Source organism: Epinephelus moara, chromosome 21 (assembly GCF_006386435.1).
Source record: "Epinephelus moara isolate mb chromosome 21, YSFRI_EMoa_1.0, whole genome shotgun sequence".
Taxonomy (NCBI): domain Eukaryota; kingdom Metazoa; phylum Chordata; class Actinopteri; order Perciformes; family Serranidae; genus Epinephelus; species Epinephelus moara.
The window spans coordinates 31,748,468-31,767,535 of record NC_065526.1 but is presented as its reverse complement, the minus strand read 5'-3'; the positions used below and the strand labels follow the sequence as shown (position 1 = coordinate 31,767,535).

Sequence of the window (19,068 nt, the reverse complement as noted above, 5' to 3'; positions counted from 1 at the left end):
TTTGGGAAAGAATTTAGACATGAGAAAAATATTTTTTTCAGTGTATTTGTGTGGCACTAGTGGCAGTTCCCAACAGATAAAACAGATAAAATGTGAAATCTGATCATTATTGGTCACTTGAGATTAATTTTAAAGACATAGTCTGATGCCAGACACAATCTGAATGCAATGTATCTAACGACAACAATTGTTTGGTTGCTTGGCTCTTGTTTGTCTTATACATATACTGATGTTTCTCCCTTTGTCTTCCCATCTTGTCTCCAGGTAAAAAGAAGATGTCCCTGTATGACAGCCAGGCTCCAATCTGTCCCATCTGCCAGGTGCTGCTCAGGCCCGGAGAGCTTCAGGAACACATGGAGACGGAGATAGAGAGGCTAGCCGCCATATGCTTCAGGTGGGCCTTAAACACATCTTTATGTTGTTTCCTGCTCACACACAGTACAGTAAATTCAGTTAAATCAAAGCTCAAAGTAAGATTTCTCTGTCTGTTCGCTGCAGAGTTAGCTCGGTGACATTTTAGTATAGCTTAGCACAAGGAGTTGGGGGGAGCTAGCTACATCACAGAGCTAATACTAATTTATATTTTGTATCTTTTGTTCCTATGAAGAAAGAGAAAAGGAGACATTGTTGTGAAATAAACATCTAGCTTATGCCAGTGGTTCACAACTGGTGGTTTGGGGTCCAAAAGTGGGTCGCAGGTCCATTCTAAATGGACCACAAGCGACTTGCAAATGTGTCAAGTTTGTAAAAAATACACTTCATTTTGAAGTACAGTGACTATCCGGCACAGAGCTTTTATTTTGAAGTGCCGTTTACTGCTGTAGAGTAAGCGGCTAATAGACAGCTACTTGACAAAGACAGAAACTGATGACATAGCCAAATGCAGGTATGATGCTGAATTAAACTGTGTGGACCTTGAACTAATGACTAAGGAGAAATCTGGACCCCGTGGCTGTACCTGTTGGGAACCACTGGCTTAGGCTTTGGGGCTGTTAGCTTGCGCAGTAGCAGCACACCACTGTCCTGACTTAAATAACCAACAAAACTCCACCATACTGACCCGTCAGTGTATTGGCAACCAGCCTGATAACCAGATGAAACATGTAAGTATGAGTTTTGTGGTGTCTGGAAGTTTGGTTTTTTTTAAACTTTTCACACAGGCTAGCTCTCTTTGTCCGTGTTCAGTCTTCTTGGTAAGCTAAACTATGTCTTCATCTTGTACGCAGAGATATCAAACTGATATCAATCCTTAAGACAAATGCTGGCTCATAAAGATGTATAATTTTTTAAGGGGTAAGGTGAAGGCTGAGCCTTAACTCAGCTTTTATGTCAGGCTCACTGACCGCTATTCTTTCTGAGCTGAGATTTTGGCGCCATAAATCTGCATAAAAGGCAGAGGCATGCCGTCGATGTAACGCTAAGTGTTTCCTGCAGGGATTAGGATTCAAACCTGTGACCTTGGGTTCACTGCCGCCCCCTTCTTCTCCTCATGGCAGTTGCACGAGCTGTTTTACGGTGGATAAATCAACTCCAAGCCCTTTTAACGATGGGACGCAACCATTAGGATCCATATTTCACCTTGACCGCACGTCTGGCCATGTGTATGTGTGTATGTGTGTATGTGTATGTGTGTTTGTGTACATATGTGTGTAGCCTGTGTGATGCTGTGTTTGTGTATGACCTGGTGTCCACCTAAGCGGCCCAGCTTTATGATAGTCCCCATTAACCTGGAGGAACAGGGCAACAGATAGCGTCACCCCACGTGGAAATCACACTTCATTTACCCCCGTTTACACCTCCCACACCCCTCCTCCCATCTGTCTGTGTCCACATACTGTACCAGTCCTCCTCATTCCTCCCTCTTTTTTCTGTTAAATCTTTTCTTTTCCTTGTCTTACCCAACCTTCCTCATGTCCTCTCTAGTCCCCCCTCTTCTGTTTATTTCCTCATCACAGCTTTCCATATTTCTTCCCCAACTCTTTTTTCACTCTGTCTTTTTATAACCCAGTCCTGTCATTTCTTCAGTTCCTGATTTTGCTATGTTTCTAGAAGCTTCAAGCTCACACCAGACCAAAGCAGTGACCTGAAATAAACCCACGTAGAGAAAGCAAGACAGAGAGAAAATTAAAATAGGTAATGGAGAATTACACATTTGCCTGTAGGCAGAATGATTCTTTACCTCAAAACATGAATCAAAAGAATCATGGAAAATGGGGTACAGGTGGTGGTAAAACAATAAAGATGAAGAAGTAGATGGCAGAGGTGTGGACTGGAGTCACATGACTTGGACTAGAGTCAGACTTGGGTCACAGATTTGACGACTTTATACCCGAGTTGATAAAATCAAAAGACTTGCAATTCACTTGGAATTCAACACCAATAACTTGTTACTTCACTTGGACTTGAGCCTTTTGACTTGAAAATAGTTGGTACCATCTCTCAAGTATGTAATTTAAAAAGTGTACCCAAGATCACTTCATTTCCTGAATCAATTAACTTTAACAATATTCAACCCCAGCGAGTCACAACTCAATTCTCCACATCCACATTGAACCAAACTGACAGCATCCAATCAAGTTGCACGAGAGAACCATGAAGAACTAAAGTTGTTACTGAGTGACAGTTGGAAAAAAAATTATACCACACATAATAACTTTCACGTACAAGATCTAGCTAATGCTTAGCAAGCTAATGCATAGCTAACGTCAGCTTAAAAGTTTTTTAACAAATTTGTTTTAACAAATAAATGCAAATTTTAAAAAGCATGCATGATTTTTGTAAATTCAGTATTGGCATTACATTTTTTAAAAAGTGCATTATGGACTTGAAACTCAAAGTTTAGGACTTGGGACTTAAGTTAGGACTGGCAATCCTCACTTGGAATTTGATTAGGAAGTTGCCTGTCTTGACTTGGGATATGAGTGCAAAGACTTGTGACTTACTTGTGAACTAAAAAAAACACTGACTTGATCTCACCTCTGGTAGATGGTATGAGAAGTCAGGGGAAGGATGGAGTAAGGGATTAAAGTGAGAGTCAAATAAAACACATTTGAAAAAGTAAGTGACAAAATCAGAGGTCATCAAAAGGTCCACTTGCTTTTATTTCTGAGCTGTTACTGACATCTTTTGGTCTTCATTGGTGGATAGAGTTTGCTCTCTTGTCACGGAGACAACTGAACGCACTCATTGCCTTGATGAAGGCCATGAGAGGTGGCTGAAAGCTGCTGAAAAAAAGTGGATCTTGAGATAGAGAATAGAACAAAATAGAATAGACTGCATTGAAGAGCTGAGTGAGGGTCATCCATCCATCATTGTCTGATATGGTGAGGTGTGTATGTGTGTGTGTGTGTGTGTGTGTGTGTGTGTGTGTGTGTGTGTGTATGTGTTTCAATAATTAATAAAGGTTAGTAGTCTGCCCTTCCCTCTGTGGGTCTGAGATACTGTGTAAGCACACACTCTTTCACACACACAGACACGGTTATTTAAGGAAATAGCGTCATCACTGGGTGAGATGGGATGGTGGCTAACGTCACGGCTGGCTGATTTAGCTACTCGCCATTAACCCATCGGACACACACATACACCACAAGGAAAAAAAAAGAGGACAAGGCAGAATGGATAGGAGGATGTAAATGATACAATTTTAAGATATTTTGATAGAAATTTTCCTTTATATGCACGCAAACACACAAAATGTCTCAGTGTGACTTTCTATGCCAACAAAGGAAATGGAAGCAGGAGATAAAATAAAAGCAGAGAGTGTTTTGTGTGTGTCTTATATTGCAAAACCCCATTCTATATCACACACACATACACACACACACACATACACACACACACACACACACACACACACACACACACACACACACACACACACACACACACACACACACACACACACACACTGTCTCTCCCTCTCCCTGGCTCTCTGCATGGTAGCAGCCATCATTGAAAGTGACAGTGGGAATTTGGTCCAATTTGTAGTAAATCTGCCTTTAATGACGACCAGCGCTCGCTGAATGAAAGAGCTGTGGGTATGGAAACGAAGGCGTGTGTGTGTTTGAGTATGCTAGTGTGAAAAACGTGTGTGTCCCATATCTGCCTGGCCTCTTCTGTGAATATCTGTTCTTCTGTGTGTTTCCATTTGTTTTCTATTCCTCTTCTCTGTTCTGTTCTCACTGCATGTGTGTGTTTGATTTCGACTGCCAGCCTGTCCTCTCCTGTGACTGTGTGCTCTGTCGCTTGTTCATGGGCCACAGAATCTCATGTATGGACATGGAAATCACATGCAAACACTCGCACAGTTGAGCAAATGGTAATCTATCATGCCCTGTAAACGTCAGGTGGCTCGTGGGGGCAAAGTAATCTACATACCCCGTCACCCCTCCTCTTCATACCCCTACTTCTCTTCTTCCTCCTCCTCCTCCATAATCAATTTGCCTCCATGAGAGCAAGCCCCCACCTCTCCAGCAGACGACACAAAAAGGCAAAAAGCAATCAGTATCTTGAGGTTAGCACCATCCCTCCATTCCTCCGTCCATCCATTCCACCCAACTCCCACTGAAAAAGGACTTATTCATCTCTCTCTCTCTCTCTCTCTCTCTCTCTCTCCCTTTGGTAGGCAGTGGGGGCAGGGGTGGCAGGGGCCTCTGCTCGCTGTCAGTCAAACTCATTCTGTCTCTACTTGTGTAGGATTGATGCAGATTTAACTAGGTTTGGGAGGGTGGGCAGTTTTACCGAATGGCATTGCTTCCAAGTTACTGATCAGCCCACTGGTCCAGATTCAACCTGTTCTCACTCCCATCTCGTCAAAAGCCAACACTTGGTCAGTTGCCCTCTGCATCTAATCCCAACAAACCGAGGCGCTCTTTAGCATCTGTGTGAGATGCACCATTCCGCGTTATTATTAGATGCTGAGATCTATTGATGGACAAATGGGTCAGGAATTTCACCCACTGTTTGTCAATTTTACCCATACCATGGTCTTCTCCTAAGCTTAACCAAGTACTTCAGTTGCCTAAACCTAACAAAGTAAACCTAAAAAACGACATAAACCTACATTGGAGGTTAATTTTGAAAAGACACTATTCATGCAATGAGTTGAAATGGACACACCATCCCTGACACGTCCAAAACTGACACTAGAGGGAACCTAGGGCATCAGGCTTTGATACATTGACCAAGCATTTGTATGTGAGGAGTCGGGATTATGTGTTGCCAGATTAAGTGCAGTTGCTAAGATAATATGGCTGTTTCCAAACTTCTTTTGGGTTACTTTCCTTCGATAATTCTTTGAATGTATTTTTCTTGCTGTTGTAATAATGTATGTAAAAAGGATTGTTTGCACAATTTTTGGTGTCTGACAGGCTGCCTCATTAATCAATTTTTGGCATGTTTAGATGAAGGGATTTTACAACAGCAATGTTTAACTGGAGCTACAGATCACAACATCAGACAATGAGCAGTGATTAAAGGGAAATCACACCTTATTCAAATGATTTTCTGGAATCACAAAGAAAATTACATTAACATCTTAAATGAAGCTTTTGATGATTCCTCACTGTAGTGATAAAGAAAAGCAAGTAATGCAAAGTCATGCAGATTAATGTAACATCACTTCACAAGAGTTCTGGAGCTCTGCGTTCAGACATTTTTAACTTTCCAAAGCTTGAAGTTATGATTCTCTATCCTATGCCGTCTAGTTTTCTACAGTAGTGTGCTCAGGGATTTGACGACTTCACTTTTTTTTCTTCATACGACTTAATAAAACAACCCAACACTGCACCGTTAAAATTGGAGAGAAGGGGTTTAGCACATCGCAGGAATTGTATTTGCGACTTTATTACAGGCACAGGTAGGTCCAGCAGTTCCTTAATAATTGTACAACCTGTAATTTCAATAGTTGCATACTTTGCTTACTGTCTATATACTGTATCAGTTTCAAACTCAAGAGAGGTTTACACAAGCAAATGTGGAACAGGGATAAATGACATAAGCAAGATTTTTAACAGGAGAGACTTAACTTGCTGGACGCACCTACCTAATATGCCTTGCAGGAGGACGCATGCCTACTCTGTCTCTTATTGGCTGCACCCTTCCAGGCATTCCAGGCATCTAATAAACACTAACATTAGTCCTAGCTATGGCAACAGGTTCTAAGAAGTAGATATGCCCGAAGGGAGATCGACTCAACCCTGGAATTCAGGCGTTTGTTCCTGTTGTCTGAAGGTAGGCTACCTGGTCCCATTTTTTCCCTTTTTTCAGCTTCTCAGTTCCAAAAAGGTTTATAAAACTGCAGTATTCGAAATTACACCGTTGATTTCTAACCTAAAAAAATTCTTAGAGGTGAAGTTAATGCTGAAATAGCATATGAAAATTGGTAAAAAAAAATATATATATATATGGCATTGCTTGGAATGGGTAGCTGAGTTGCTCTCTGCCCAGGCATGTAGCGCCAGTTAGCATCATAGCTAGGCTAACGTCAGCATTTAGCTGATGCCTGGACAGCCTGAAGGGTATAGCCAATCAGAAGCAGAGTAGGAGCAGGTCTTCAGTGGTTAAGGCTGTTTAAGGTCATTTTAGTGTCTTGCAATTTTAGACAGGCCACAAACATCTAAAATTAGGGTCTAAATATGCATAAAATAGTTTCAAATATAATCTCTGATTTCCTGGCTTGTCTTGGTCAGTAGAGACAAAGTCCTTCACTTCTGCCTTTTTTCACTTTAATCGCAGGCGTCCAAACCATCCATTGTAACTACTGTATGACTACTTCCTGGTCATGGTCAGGTTCTTGCCCCTCCTTTATTTTAACAAGTTCAGAGAAGGTACTATGATGTGATGGGACAATGTGTTGTAAGACTTGTTTGAAGCACCCACATGCCCTCACCTGTCTCCCCCTGTTCACACACAGGCCTTATTACCACAACACATTTTTAAATTGCTTTGTCTCCCGTCTTTCATTCCTCCCTTCCTTCCTTTTCCTCCCATCTGTCTGTGTGTTTGTTTCGCTTTGCTGTGCTGCTCATTTCCACACTCTTCTCCTTGCTTTGACATGGCAGGCAGCTGGAATTTCCAGGCCCCCATAACCCCCCCCATCAAAAATTCATAGAACCGGGCAAACAGACGCGCGGAGCCGCGAGAAGAGGCGGCTACACACCAACTCTCCCATCAATCCCTCTCTTTCTCTCTCTCGTTTTCTGTCTTCTTTCATCTTTCCCTTGCTCGATCTCTCTCTTTATGTTGCCCGCTCTTCCTCCCTCACCGTATCTCTCTCTCACCTCACATTTCATCTCCTTCTCTTTTCTTTTTTCCCCCTTTTTCGCTCCCTTTCATCTCTCTATCACCCCCCTCTGCCATTGTGGCAATTTTCTCCCATCGTGGCAGGCATGCAACTGCTGTCCCCTCTCGCTCTCTCTTCCTCTTCCTCTTCCTCTCTCTCTCTCTCTCTCTCTCTCTCTCTCTCTCTCTCTCTCTCTCTCCCCCTCCTTCTCTTGTCGTTGTTTGACACCGTCAACAAGCAGGTAGAGGTGGCTGTTATTGTTGATGCCTCTGCAGAGGTTCCAGGTAATGAATAAAAGAGAGATAGAGGGAGGAGGAGAGAGAGAGATGACAGAGACAGAGATAGAAAAAGGGGAAAAGACAGGTTGGGGTGTTGGCAGATTCTCCTGCATTACACAGCAGCTTGACTGTGTCACCCATGTTTATTCTCTTTGTTGGTGGAGGTGAGGCCCGCTGTTAGACACACACACATACACACACTCACACAGCAGCAAGACAGTACACAGATGCAAACACACATCTACAGGTACACACGCTGCATAGAAACAGCAATGACATGTTTTTACAGACATGTTCACCACAGACTTTAATACATACACACACAGACACCTGTATAAACTGTACACTGACACACATGCACACTCTCACAGCACCAGCTCCTGATACTAATTAATCTTAGACCATAAAGGAGTCATTCACATTAACTGGGTATTAATGAACACTAAAATGACAACTAATAGCTAATAATAACTCCCATAACAACTTATTAACCTAAGTCATTTGATATATTTCTCTGATGTATTTTCACAGGTTTAAATTACAGACACAGAGAAATGAAAAAAAGGCTGTAATCCCACGTTTCTGTTTTACAGTAATTATCCATTTATCTTATCTTATCTTTTTACCCTTCCCTGTAAAACACTGAAATATATAGAATGAGTCATCTTAAACTTAGGGTCATAACCATGTAAATATATACAGTCATTTGATTTTGGGCAGTTAGGTAACCCTGGCGTTTATTTGTAGTGTCAGTGGACTACCTCTGTAAAGTAGAAAATTGACAGGTTTTTGCTTTAAAGGAGCAGTCTATAAGATTTAGGGGGATTTAGTTGTATCTAGCAGTGAGGATTGCAGATTGCAACTAGCTGAAACTTTTTGTTGGATTCAGTGTCCATTGTTCATTAGGTCTATACCATGAGCCAAATTATCCGCAGAGGTCTCTTCCTCTCCAAAACAAATGGACTCTGTGATTAAAATGGGTAAAAACTCTGAATAAAGCAGATTCACATTTTTTAAAAATCAGTGTTTTTCCAACGCTGTTCGTTGTAGAGGGGTTGCTATTTACAGTGGCTGATGCAAAAATCTAAATGGCCCTATCTAGAGCCAGCGTTCAGTTTGTCTGCTCTGGGCTACTGTAGAAAGATGGTGGACTCCATGGATGAGGACCTGCTTGCTATAAAGATATAAATGGCTCACTCTAAGGTAGGTAATTTTGGACTTAGAAAAGCATGCATATTATGTTATATTGCACTTCTGCTAATATATCCCCCTAAATCCTACACACTGGACCTTTACCTTTGCTGTGTTTATTGCACAATATAATGACTATAAAATAATAACACCATCTGCATTTAGATTGGTTCTTTTTAAGCTTGCTTTCGCAATGCAATTCTGTCTCCCACTGGAAACAACTCCCCGGAAAATGAAGGCTCGAAAAGGAAGCGTGTCAACGACTGTGCAACCAAAACCTGGAAGACGATAGCACTTGTGTTTTCCTTGGTAGTATCCCTAGCTATCCCCAGTTACAAAAAAGTATCAGTGTAAGTTCTTTGCCACTACTATCCCCAGTAGCACAAATGGCGGATCGTGGAACAACCGAAGGAACTATGAAAACTGTGGTAAAACTACAAAGAGCAAGTGATGTAATGTAGCACACTGCGCATCACAGAATGTGTATAAGGAATGCTTCCATCCCTCTATCTCATCATACATTCCCTCCTATATCTGTGCAGCTATGCATTATATTTCTGTCTTATATTTTCCGTGTCTAGCTCTCCTGCACCACTTTGTAAATTCTCCTCTCAGATAAGTGACATATAAATAAGGCTTCTTATTCTTATTATCCACCCATCCAGCCATTGAAAAAGGAAATCCCTTGTCTACCAAGGCATGCTGTCAGATTAGAGGTCGTGCTCAATTCAGTTTCAGGCACATTCCTTTCCATGGTTTACTACTGTCTGTCTGTCTGTCTGTCAGTGTGTGTGTGTGTGTGTGTGTGTGTATGTGGGTGTGTATGTGTATGTGTGTGTCCGAGGGGGTCTGGAGTGCTAACAGGGTCTCAAAGCAAACATGACAACCCTGTCTCGCTTTGTCAACGTCGAGCCTGTCGCAACGCTTCGAGAAGCTCGAAGAAATTTATCTCTGTGTTCGGGTGAAAGTCAGAAGAGGGAAAAGAGGATGGGGGGGGAAGAGAAGGAGGAGAAAGCAACAAAAATAGATGAAGTAACAACAGATCAATTGAGTATGAGGAAGAGCAGAAAAGGCAAAGAATCAGATAGTTAAAGTGTCAGAAAAAGAGATCAGAAATAAAGTAACGTGAATTGAATGTGTCGGTTTTATTGGTGGAACAGAGGCTAGTTGATATATTTCCACCATCCATCTGTGATCTAAAAATGTCACACAAACACATGTACCCATGTATCAATCTACACGCAACTGCTGGGGCACGTCTTTCTTTCTTTCTTTCTTTCTTTCTACTCCCCCTTCCTCCAAGTGCCCCCTCCTCTCTTTCCCTTCTTCCCTATAATGTTTACAAGTCAGCTGATTGTCCTCCACATATCTCAGAGTCAAAGTGGCCGCGGTCTGACTGCACTGACAAATCAAATCACTGCCAAATCAGTTATTTCCTGCTTTTGCCACTATAACGATATATGTGTGTGTGTGTGTGTGTGTGTGTGTGCGTGCGTGTATGTGTGATAAGACAAGTCTGGAGAATGATTGCCTCACTAAAGAAAATCCAGCTGATGTTCCCAGTAATCCTGCCATTTACAGTAATGTTTTCAATTACTAACAAAAGCAGGAGATGGATGGACAGATGGATGAAATGGAAAAGAGAATCAAAGACTGATGGATGAAAGTGAATAAATGTGGAAACAAGTTACAAATCAAAATCTAGTGTATCAGTGTTCAATGATATTCCATGATTTCCCCACAAAACTCATTTGCTGGTCTTACAGAATACACCCTCCAAAAAAAACATACCTTAAAAATGAATGACCTGTCAGACATATGTCAGCACACACTAGAGGCACAAAAACACAAACATGAAAGACCAGATTCAACACTACACTACATAACATAACATAACATAACATAACATAACATAACATAACATAACATAACAAACTCACTCCATCCTATTTTTGTCTTCTTTCTCTTCTGCAGTAAGAACCCCTCGCCCAAGGATGGAGCAGCCACTCCGGGAACTCCGAAGGTGAGACTAACCTCAATTTCTTCTCACTTGCTATGATGTGAGCAAAATTGTGACTTTTCTTTCAGGCTGAAATCAAGCATGCCTTACATGCAAAAAGACTGAATGCAAAATTAGATGTGTACACAGTAAACCCAGCGAGGTTTAACAACTTGATGACACTGCTTCAGTGATACAGTATGTAGTGTAGTTCTTTACTGTCCATCTATCTGAGGCCTCTGTTCCTCTCTGCTGCACTGAGGGGAAATCAGCTGTACTGTAGGCCTCTGTCTTATGTCTTACACACGCACGCACACACACACACACACACACACAGAAGTACCAGTCTCCCGTGGTCGAGGAGGCAGCAGAGCCAAGAGGCACTGTACTGTGATTGTTCCAATTAGAGAGGCCGAGATGCAGACAGACGGTAAGGAAGAAAAAAAAAAGAGAGAAGGAAAAGTCAGATAACGTCAAATTGTGGGAAGACAGATTCATGATTCCATCAAGTGGGCATACCCTTATAGTGTGTATCCACTGACTCTTCTGAACACATCACTAGCTGCTGCCAGACTAAGACTGGTTTTGTAAGACAAGAAGACCTTTCTGTATCCTTAACATGATGTCTAGATAGATATGATAGAAAAGTCCAACTCTCATTTCAGAGAAGTCTGAATAAGATGCAGGGGCTACAGGTGGACTTCATATCTTTATCATTATCGACTTGACAACATACAAGAACAGGACAGAAAGAAGAAATAAAAAAGTGGGAATCAACAAGAAATGACTTTGCATGCCACTAACAAACTGACGGATGTCGAAAACTTCTATCTAGGAAAGTTAAATGAGCTTTAATCTTGTGTTTATCTTCAGATTCTCGTCATGGCTTTCTTTTTCTGCATTTTTTCCCTTTCCTACACATTTCCCTGTTAAAGGGTTTCATCCTTTTCCTTTCCTTTCCTGGGGATAGAGGGGGTCATATATCGTACATATTGTACAACCTTCTGATGCAAACTTGTGATTTTGGGCTATAGAAACAAATGACTTTGCTTTACACACAGCTAGCTAATAACACTGCCACTGATACAAAAAAAGGTAAGGTTCCTTGAAAGTGTATATTATGATACGGATAGCTTTACAGTAACGTTAACCAGCCCTCTATCTGGATTATCACTAATACCACTGGAACACTTCACCAAGTCAAGAACTTAAGTCCACAAAATGAACAAGTTTTAATGCAGCAACGTTATCCAGCATGCAACTGAATAGTATAACTCTACTCTACTCTTCATTATTGGTAAGACTTGTGTCAGTGTTTCCTGACACTTCATCATCTCCATGTTTGTCTTCATTTCTAACTAAAGACTATGTGAAAGTCAGATGCCCTACTGTGGAAAAAGTACATCCGATGCTCACACGAACGTAACATAAGAGCTCTAAAATAATTCAGGGGATCCATTATCATTCCCACACAACTTTAGGTGCTGACCCAGGCTTAGGGCGCCACTCACAGCACTGTGGGTGGGCTTGTACTTGAGGAAGGCAGACAGAGCAGGGGTGAGCCCCGGCCGTGACTGCGCATCTCACCGCTGTTGTTTAGTATTCAGCGGCAGGCCAAGGAGAATGTAGAGGGCCAGTCTCAAGCACATGGGCCTGTTGCTGCCGTCTCCTCCCCGGTGTGCACCACCCACATTTGTCAGACAGGAGATTAACCCCAGCGCACCTCCTTCCTGGGTGTTCAACCCACTTTGTGTACTCCTTGCTAAGATAAGGTGATTGGGGTTAGACTGAAAACATGTGATGTGTGTATGGCTACATATACACACACCTATGTTGGATATGACACCAACTCACATGCAAGTGAAAAGATTTAGACACATATTTTTCTTTTGCCTGTCTTTATGTATTAATGGCTGATTTACATATACAAAACAACAAGTTAAAAATTCCGCACCGTGAGGTGTAAATCCAGCTACTCACGTGAGTGTAGCTTTAAATGCAACCTTTTTGTAGCTGATCTTTTTGCATGTTGATTTAATTGGTTGGTTTAAAAGACCAAAATTTCAATGGAAGATCTTCATTTATAATCTCTTCGTAGAATACAGTTAAATGTCATGTTCTAATGATAAAATTTACGCATATTCCCGGACTGCCCCCAGGTAAATGATTCCTGACCTTTTTAAACCTGGGTAAAAGAGAAAAAAAAAAGAGACCACACACACACTCACACACACTCACACAGAGGCATAAAAGCATCGTGCATAATGTCCAATTTACTGTGGCAGCACTGGAGGTTGGTCATTTCTCACATATTATTATTAGATTACTGCTGTCGAGCACTTAAGCCTCTGCTCTGCCCTTTTCCGCTTGATTAATAGGAGACGACTGTAAATACAAATATTTCATAGCTGCCTTGTAAAAAAAAATAAAAAAAAAAAAAAAAAAAAGCAGCAGCACAGGCACACATGGAAATATGAGCTCACACACACACACACACACACACACACACACAGCTAGAGCTCTGCAGGACTAAGCCTTGTAAAAAAAAAAAAGTGATTTTACTCCTCTTTTCTTCCCTTGCTCTCTTCCTTTCACATCATTATCTACTTGCCTTTTGCTCACTTGAGGAATTCCCTGGATTGTCTTTGTCACAGAGTGGGTTAGAAGAGGATATCCTTTTATATGTGGGTGTCTATGAGAGAGAAAGAGTGAGCGTGTGTGTGTGTGTGTGTGTGTGTGTGTGTGTGTGTGTGTGCAAAGTGTTGTGAGACAGATTTATGGACAGGCAGTGTCCCGTAATGTCAGACAGTTACGCTCCTCCTTTTCAGATGTTTACCCTTCCTCTTCCTCCTCTTCTCCCTTCTTCCTCTCTTTTCAATCACTCGTTCTTCCCTAACTCCTCTTAACGTCCCATAAACATTAACTCTAATCAGTGGAAGGGGCTTTATAGACAAAGTCAGGCAGGTTACAGTTATCATCAATGACGTGGAGCTCTCAGCATCTGTGGCAATAACACTGCTGAAATTCTCCAAGGGTAAAGATTCCCAATTCCTGTTTTTTTTTTCTTCTCTGTGCTGGAAATCTGTTGTAATATAGAAATAATCTTCCAGTTTTAGAAATGAAATTATTTTCCAGTTTGATATGTATTCATTTGATAAACACAACAAGGTGTAAAATGTGTTGCCTTCATTTTGTTGTAGGTTTTTTCAACCCAGTCACCAAAATAAATGTTGGCATTGTGTGTTGCTGCACACCACAGATATGTTACATTTGTAATTTTCATGTGTAAGGTGTGGCTCATTTGAAGGTATGGTTATGTTTAGGCACCAAAACCACTGGGTTAGGGTCAGGAAAACATTATGTTTTGGCTTTTAACACCCAAATTTGTCACTACAACCACAGTTGAAAATTCCCCAACCCACTTGAAACCTCAACTTCTTTCAACACTGTCATTTAAACAGCTATTTCAGTGCCTTTCATTACTTGTATTTTTTTTTTTTTTTTTGATAGTCACTTTAACTACAGTTTCAAACTTCTGCAGCTAGCACATGTATGTTTTCATCAGAACAATGTAGCTTTTCCTAGTTGTCACAATAAGTTTGTACGGCCCTTATGGACATTTTAAATTATTAAAATTATCCTTTTGTCAAGCCAAGCTGAGGTGTAGGTGGCAGCATGCAGGGGTGTTATCTCCCCAACAGTGAAATGGTATCTGTTTTCCTTAGATCTAAATTTATTTTTGAAACAGCATTACTCTGGCCTTGTCCATGTTTATTGATTATTCCCACGCAGCAACTGTCAGGCGAGGACAGGTTCTGCTGTAATCATCGCTCCACAGGTGATAATATAACAAGATCATCTGCATATAGAAGACATTTTATTATTCTCTCTTTCTCTCTCTCTCTCTCTCCAGTCAATGCTGTTGTCGGTGCACATCAAGCGCGAGGGAGAGTCTCCCGTGGTCTCACCCCTGTCCTCTGAAGACGCCCACCACTCCGACAGATACCAGGTCACACTCACAGACACACACACACACACACATGCTGAGTAACATTCAGTCTAGATTGTCACCATTCTGTCCTGTTTATCCCAGTATCCAGCTGTAGTGTAGTCCGAGTGCTAATTGAATTATACACGGGAATGTCTTTGAAATTCCCTCATTCTGACAGGTGTATGACAGCATAGCAGAGGATTATGGTAGATTTTGGTTTTTATGCCCTCTCAGCAGTTACGCTGACCAACGGGCCAATCTTCTTAAATCTCACATGTCTTTAAAGCCACCCTGACTGCTTTTATCTCTTAAATTCATCAAAGTTTGTTCGGGTAATTCTTCTGGTCATGATGTATCACCAGGTTAAGTGGGTTTCCCCCCTTACACCATAAAATAAGAACTATTAAGTCCACACAGACGTTACATCCATACGTCCAGGATGACACAGCTCATAAAGACCTTATAGCGATAAAGTAGATTTTCTCATTAAGTGAAACTGCTGAAATCACCTTATATTATACAAATGATTAAGTCAATGGTGACTCGTTTTACCACCCTGAAAATGAAGCATAATGGCAGACTTTGCCACCCTCTCTCTGCCTGTCAGTGCGTCTCCGTGCTCTCTTTCTCTCTACCTCTTCCCTTCCTCTAAAAAGCTGACCTATCCGCAGCCATTCAGTGAGTGTATCATAATGATACGGTAGTAGTGGCCACGCGAGGCAAGTGGGCCTATAACTCAAGTGGCAGCAGGGAGGGGAGGGGAGGGATGAGGGGGAAGGAGTGAGGAGACGGATGGAGGGCTAGAACAGAAGGAGAAGGCCTGACTCCTTGTCGGCTCTCACTGATGGACGATGGGGCCGATGGTGAGAGGAACTGCTGCCTACTCACTGTTGCCGTGTCAAAGAGAGGGCATCCATAACTGCGACTGGGGATGCTTTAGTCAGCATATAGCTAAAGACTTACAGGTTTGAATCCCAGTAGACCTGAGGTGCTCATTCTGCAGGAGACAGAAGTGGAGATCTGACCTCACTTAATTTATTTCTCGATGCTGTGTTTTTAATGAAAAGACCATTATTCTTAATGATGCAGGGAATTTACCCAAGGCATCCTGAAATACCCACTGACCGAAAATGTTCCACATTCATGGAGATAAATGTGAAATTTAATTGTACGCCACAGTTGCCAGTGGAGGAAAGTACCTGACTACAATTACTTAGGTACAATGCTGAGGTACTTTAACACACTCTTTACCTCTACCCCACTACATCTCAGTGGAAAATACTTCTGTTTTTTTACTGCGAAGTACTTAGCAGACTTTACATTTTAAAAAAAAACATACTGTTAAAAACATCATGCATTATTAAAGAGTAAGCCAGGGGTTTTCAACCATTGTGGCTTGTGACCCCTTACAAGATTATGGCTTCTTAAATTTACATTCATTAAGGGAGACCTGGCCAAGAATTGCAGCAACACAGAGTTTCAACAACAAATAAAAATTATATAAAAGTACATAAAACCAAAGATTACAGAGAGGTCCAAAATATGAATAAAAAGTTGTCTTGCAAAAACTGTATTTTTCCTTCTTTCCAATCCCGTAAATTTCTCACAGCCCCCCCAGATTTATCTTTGGACCCTTTAAAGGGGGCCCAACCCCATACTTTAGGAACCACTGGGATATATACTAACTGTAATGGTAGTGTTGGAGAATGACTAGTTACATGCAACAGAGTTATGTAACTAAAATTAAGTGCAAAATAAATGCCATTATAATATGTTACAGTTAATGAAAAACACATGATACAATTACAGTTACTAATCAAAATGTTGGTCATTACAAAGGGGAATACATTATTTTTCTTAAAAAGTTTATATTTTGAATATGGCATTCAGTGTTCATTATATTAAAGAACTTTTATTAAAAGTTTGACAGTAATCAGTGTTGAAAAGTGTTGTTTAAAACATTTGTCAGAAAAGCAATCAAAAAGTAATTACATTTTAATGTTCCATTACTCTAGAAGTAATTAAAATAGACTGCTTGTTACATTTTAGTGGGGTAACTGGTAACCTTTAAACAATTACATTTAAAAAGTAACCTTCCCAACATGGTATATCATATCAACAGGCTAATTAATGTAATGTATAATAATTATATTTCAGTTACACAGGCCATTTGTTTTGATAGTACTTTTTGGTACATGTGCTTTTACCTAAGTTGGATTTTGAATGCAGGACTTTTACTTGCAGTGGAGTCATTTTGCCTTATTCTAATGGCACTTTTACTTTTTCCACCACTGACAATCATATAATATTAACTTAGGTCTGATTTTTACTAGCTACAAAAATGTAAAAAAAAATAAAAAAATTATTCTGCACACGCACCAAAAAACTACACTTCAAGAGTAAAATGTAGAGAATGTTCACAAACACCACATTGACACGTTTATCTTCATCTTTGACATGACTTTATTCAGTGAAATATTGTGATTAATTTTTTTTGTCTGCCAGCCCATAGAAAGAGCAGTAGTTGGAGAAGCAGCTGTGTCTCTAGTCTGTATGTAAAACCCCACAGCCATTAATTAAAAGGACGCCGTGTAATGAAACTCGTTGCTTCCCCCTAGCGATCGAAATCCGGAACAACATGTGACGTTTCCCCACTTCCGTCTTCAGCGGGTCACATGATCAAAACAAGCCAACATGGCGTCGGACATGAGCAGTATTTGCCGATACGGGCGCCACTTTCAATCCTTTTCCATCCGTATTAAAAAATAGAGACAACGTTTAGTTTGCGGTGATGTTGAGTATCTGCAGCCACAGTGTGGTAGTTTGCTGCAGTGAGTTTTGGCGGCTGTACAGTGAGCTCTGAATGAACCCTGACAGTCATGGAGGATGTGGAAAACAATAGACAAGTAGGTTTGTTTACAGTGCCTCCGTCTCAGCATCCAAAGCAATCCCACTCTGAAAAGTTCTATATGTACTTGTAAACATATTATATTGTTTGTTTATTATCTTATGTATGTTTCCTCCCTCTTCTTTCCTCTCTGCTTGCAGACATTTTTACGAGTTCGAGCAAACAGGCAAACAAGATTGAATGGTATGTATACATAACGTTTCATCTCCTGAGTGATAGTGAATATTGATTATTAACATACATAATATGGCTCAAAGGAATGTATTTAATTTAAATAAAGTTGTTAAGAGTTTACCACTGTGCTCGGGCTTGTTTCAGGTCATGGAAGTACTGGAAAGATATTAAATAGACTCACTTGAATGTCAGAAAAATACAGCTATAAATATGGTATGATAAATGAGAAAGTACGTTTTAGATAGATTGTATTATAAAGAGCTTACATCTTATATATAAACAGTACATTTTCAGAAGTGAAGTATAAAATTAATACAGAAATGAAATGAAATTCAAAGAAATAGTCATCACCACAAATGACATCATAAGATCACTGGTGTCAAGGCACAAGAGACAAATTAAATGTGTTATACAATGTTACTATATGATGGTATCATGTTTGGTCATTTCCGAAAGGTGTGTATTTTGATTTAGCACTTATTTCACTACTGTATTTTTGCTGGGGTGTCAGGTGATGTTTATCTGTCATTACATACTGATGACATCATGTAACAGACACCTGTGGCTCCTACAGAGGCTTTTTGTGTTGTGTGTTAGCTCTTAGTAGCTCCTCTTTTTCTTTTTTAGGTATTATCATTACATTACTCATTACATTAGAGCTAAGCATCTGGTTTTTCCAAATATCAACTATCCCGCACTCTTTTGAAAACCCTGAAGGCTGTTAAATATGTAACACTGCTTTAAAGGTGTTTGCAAAATCTTCAAAAACTCTTCTAACCATCTAGTTAAAAGATATTTCATCTGTTGCACAGACTAAAGTTAATTTTAACCCATTTTCCCAAATTGCATCTGTATTTCCAGATATTTAGAAGTTACAATTCTCCAGGAAGGTTTTGTTAAACACAAGCAAAACTTTGTTTTTTTGCATGAAAGTATAACATAGTCAAAGGAAACATCAGTATATCACAATGTACTTTTTAATGTTGGGTCACACTGTGCACAGACGTTTGTTACAACATGATTAATCTCTCAAGGCAGATTCTGCAATTTACATTGTAAAGGAAGAACAAAAAAAAGTTTTTTTTACCGGTGGATTTCCAGATTGCAACATGATTGAGCTAACTGGAGTAATTTCATGTCGTATCCGACAACAGGAAGCTTTTAACAGATGACGTCCTGATGTTAGCTTTGCTGCTGCTGTTAGCTGTCCCTGTCAGCTGCAGCCACTGATGCTTTCTAGACATC

At 40.5% G+C, this 19,068-nt stretch overlaps 1 protein-coding gene across 5 annotated transcripts in view; it reads left to right on the top strand.

The window, feature by feature from the left end:
* The first annotated feature begins 270 nt into the window (after positions 1-270).
* rnf220a (ring finger protein 220a) overlaps positions 271-19,068 on the top strand; it is a 53,236-nt gene continuing 34,438 nt past the window's right edge. For 4 of the 5 annotated variants that reach the window (XM_050033339.1, XM_050033340.1, XM_050033338.1 and 1 more), the window contains exons 1-2: positions 17,416-17,647; positions 17,790-17,832. In XM_050033339.1, the coding sequence (XP_049889296.1) occupies positions 17,621-17,647; positions 17,790-17,832 (70 nt within the window). In that variant the 5' untranslated portion in view covers positions 17,416-17,620. Of the gene's footprint in view, positions 395-10,725; positions 10,775-14,663; positions 14,760-17,415; positions 17,648-17,789; positions 17,833-19,068 lie in introns of those variants that run through there. The other variant, XM_050033336.1, reaches the window with a different exon arrangement.